At 28.1% G+C, this 3083-nt stretch overlaps 1 protein-coding gene across 1 annotated transcript; it reads right to left on the reverse strand.

Annotated features, from left to right (window-relative positions):
- Positions 1–242: 242 nt before the first annotated feature.
- LOC11431528 (bidirectional sugar transporter NEC1) lies at positions 243–2210 on the reverse strand. The gene is made up of 6 exons (XM_003617480.1): positions 2162–2210; positions 1750–1783; positions 1432–1642; positions 798–959; positions 536–655; positions 243–425 (listed from the first exon to the last, which is right to left on the reverse strand). Exons 1-6 carry the CDS (start codon positions 2208–2210, stop codon positions 243–245), a joined length of 759 nt encoding a protein of 252 aa, XP_003617528.1.
- Positions 2211–3083: the final 873 nt, after the last annotated feature.

The following is a 3083-nucleotide window of genomic DNA, read 5'->3' on the forward strand; positions in this document are numbered from 1 at the left end:
GCACAGCTACATTTTTGGTAGTTTATATATATATATATATATATATATATAATAATGTGTTCGAATAATATATTTATTTGCTACATAAAAACTTGACAAAATGTTTGATTAACAGAGACAAACTTGAACTAGAACTGTAGTGATAATTAGTCAAAGTATGACAATAGTCCCTATTAATACCAATATAACATAATAACTAGATAGAGATTAATTAAGCCTATTAAATACAATGCAACATCAAACTAAACTATATTGATCTCTTTCATTTCAACCACTGTAGGGAAAATCTGATTATTGCCACCATCACAACCATGTTCTTGGAGCTGATTAGTTGAACTAGCTTCTACATTATTCTTAGCATTCTTGTATATGAGGTATAAGATCATTTGAGAGACGCCTAATAAAAATCCCAACCCATTTGGCAGCTAATAATAGAAAAATACAAAACATTAATCAGTTTTATTGCTTTCAGCCATACATCATAAAAGAAAAATTCATTAATAGGATGAGTAAATTAAATATATTTTATACTTACCATAATGTACTTATCCTTGTCAAAGAAGCCATAGAAAAACCACATGGTGGCACAGATAGTAAGAAACAATGACAATGGAAATGGCATGTACTCTACACTTCTTGTTTTTATCACCTTCTTCTGCAATTCATTTACAAATTTTAAAATTAAATCTCCTTTCATTCAATGAAACACACGTACATAAAAAGATCGCGTCACTACTAAAAAAAATGGATAAAAAGATTGCGTCACTACTAGAAAAAAATTGGATTAGAACAAATACCATTATACTTAAAGGAGCAGCAAACATTCCAATGTTGAAAATAGTACAAATCATCCCCACAACTTGAACATGGAAAGAACCTTTCACAATGAAGGTGGTGATTATCATTGTCAAGCCAAAACCTCCCATGTCAACAATAAGTATCAAAACCAAAGTGGATATCTGCAATTCATCAAAACATTAATTAATTTCCATCCTACATACTAAGGATTCATACAAACACACACGACAGACACGACCCTGACACTAACATGTTGATATCGATAATAATTTGAAAATATGGAATTATTTAATATAACCACATGTGTCGGAGTTGTGTTAGGGTACAACTGAGCCTTAAGTCGGTGCTACATAAGTTTTCAATATGTTGTTTAGAACACTCTTAAGAGCAATTGCATGCACTCTAGAGGCCATAGAGAAAATAAAAATAAAAATTACTACTAACAAAGTTGAACTTCTATCACAAATTAGAGATGAAAAAAAAATTATTTGTTGTTAACTATTGGAGATGTTAAAATTGGAGAACAATTTTATTTTTTTCCGATCTTTAATTTTGGTAAGTAACTCAACTTTTTCTTATAAAGAATGAAGAGACAAAAGTAGGAAGAAATATTATTTTTATCATGGTTTTTACCTTGAGCTTCTTAGGAGCATATGTTATGTACATTATTAGGTATGCAACTTCCATAACACATCCAATAGAATTGATTGTGATAAGAAAAATGGCATTGGTCTTTAGGAAGCCATAATATACAAATAACAACGTACTAAGAAGTGTAACCACATATGGGATTGAATGAAATCCTTCAGATGATTTTTTCTTGTAAATTGAATAGAAGGTTGGCCTGCATGAGACAAGGTAACAAATAAGATATTTGTAGTATTGCAAGTTATGATTGACATTTTCATATCGCAATTATATATTATTTAATTTGTTTGAAGGTAGACTTACAATGGAGCTAAGAACGACATGAATGTCACAATGCCTATAGACAGAAAAAAAAAAAGAGAGAGAGAATCAGAACAAAATATAAAGTAGCAAACAAAATTTAAAGGTACTAGTATTAGTAGACAAAATTTTGTTAGAGAGAACATGCAATACAAACCAAGAATAATGTGTTTTCAAACACTTTGTTCAAAAAAAAAATGTGTTTTCAAACACAATGAAAACCATGTTTTGACATTTTAATTTTAAAAAAAAATACTAGATCTAATTTAAAAAATTGTTAAAGGAAACAAAATATGGAAAGTAGATTTTCCTAATTAAATCATCTTAAACATTTCCATGACATCAAAGTTGAAAATGGTGTAGTGAAAAGGTTGGAATAAGAATAGAACTAAAAATATAGTTTTATTTGATATACCTAGGAAACCAAAGAGCAAAACCATCTTGAGATTAGAAAAGGGAAACATTTTAGAGATAGAGGGGTTTGCTTGATTACAGGACAATGTGTGCTTCAACCAAGCTTGTTAGCTTCCATATATATAGTGGATAGCACAACACTTCACAACCAAGCTTGCATGTCCTCGTGAGTTTAACTCAGTTGATAAGGACAATGCATAATATATGCAAGGTCTGAGGTTCAAATCTCGATCACCACAAAAAAAAAAAAAAAAAAAAAAAAAGACTACAAATTGCATACCATTTTATCTCTACACTCACAAAACTCCTCTTTTTAGTACACTAATAAATTATCATCCAAAAAGTTTACCAAACCAAACATAAAAAACCATAAGGTTGGTAACTTATAACATTTGTTCATCCTCTCATTGTGTCTAGCGTTTTGTCTTTATAAACTCCTATTGATTTCAAGAGAAATAATGACATAATTTATCAGCAAAAAACTTTATGTTTTAGAACTAAAGAAACCTTAATTTTTTTTTAGAGAAAAGAAACCTTAAATATGTTTACAAAAACAAAAAATTTAAATATTGGAAGAGAAGGGTTTTGATAAAGTTGCTTTTCGTAATTAACAAATTAATGATTATTTTTGTCAATTAAATAGTTATTTGTAAACTTTTGTAGTTAAAAGGAAAAAAAAAACATTTCATAGGATACAATACTATTTCACTATTTATTTAATAATTTTCTAAATTTTGCTTGAAAAATATTATTCAACTTTCACTATTATAAAAAATGTTATTTCATTGACCTTTTTTATAAATGATAATTATAAGTTATTATAATTTTTTAAATGATATTAAATATATTTTTTTTTAAAAATAACTCGTTTGCCTCTTGATTTAACGACAAAGATATTAGTACACATGAATTGACGCATGTAC

The sequence above is a fragment of the Medicago truncatula genome, chromosome 5 (assembly GCF_003473485.1).
Source record: "Medicago truncatula cultivar Jemalong A17 chromosome 5, MtrunA17r5.0-ANR, whole genome shotgun sequence".
Lineage (NCBI taxonomy): Eukaryota > Viridiplantae > Streptophyta > Magnoliopsida > Fabales > Fabaceae > Medicago > Medicago truncatula.

Excerpts from the sequence above, each read along its gene's own strand:
- LOC11431528 (XM_003617480.1), bottom strand. The coding sequence starts at position 2,210 with ATGTTTCCCTTTTCTAATCTCAAGATGGTTTTGCTCTTTGGTTTCCTA. Across the intron at positions 1,784-2,161 it reads TTTGCTCTTTGGTTTCCTAG|GCATTGTGACATTCATGTCG; the intron begins GTATATCAAATA and ends TTCTGTCTATAG. Across the intron at positions 656-797 it reads CTGCTCCTTTAAGTATAATG|AAGAAGGTGATAAAAACAAG; the intron begins GTATTTGTTCTA and ends AATGAATTGCAG.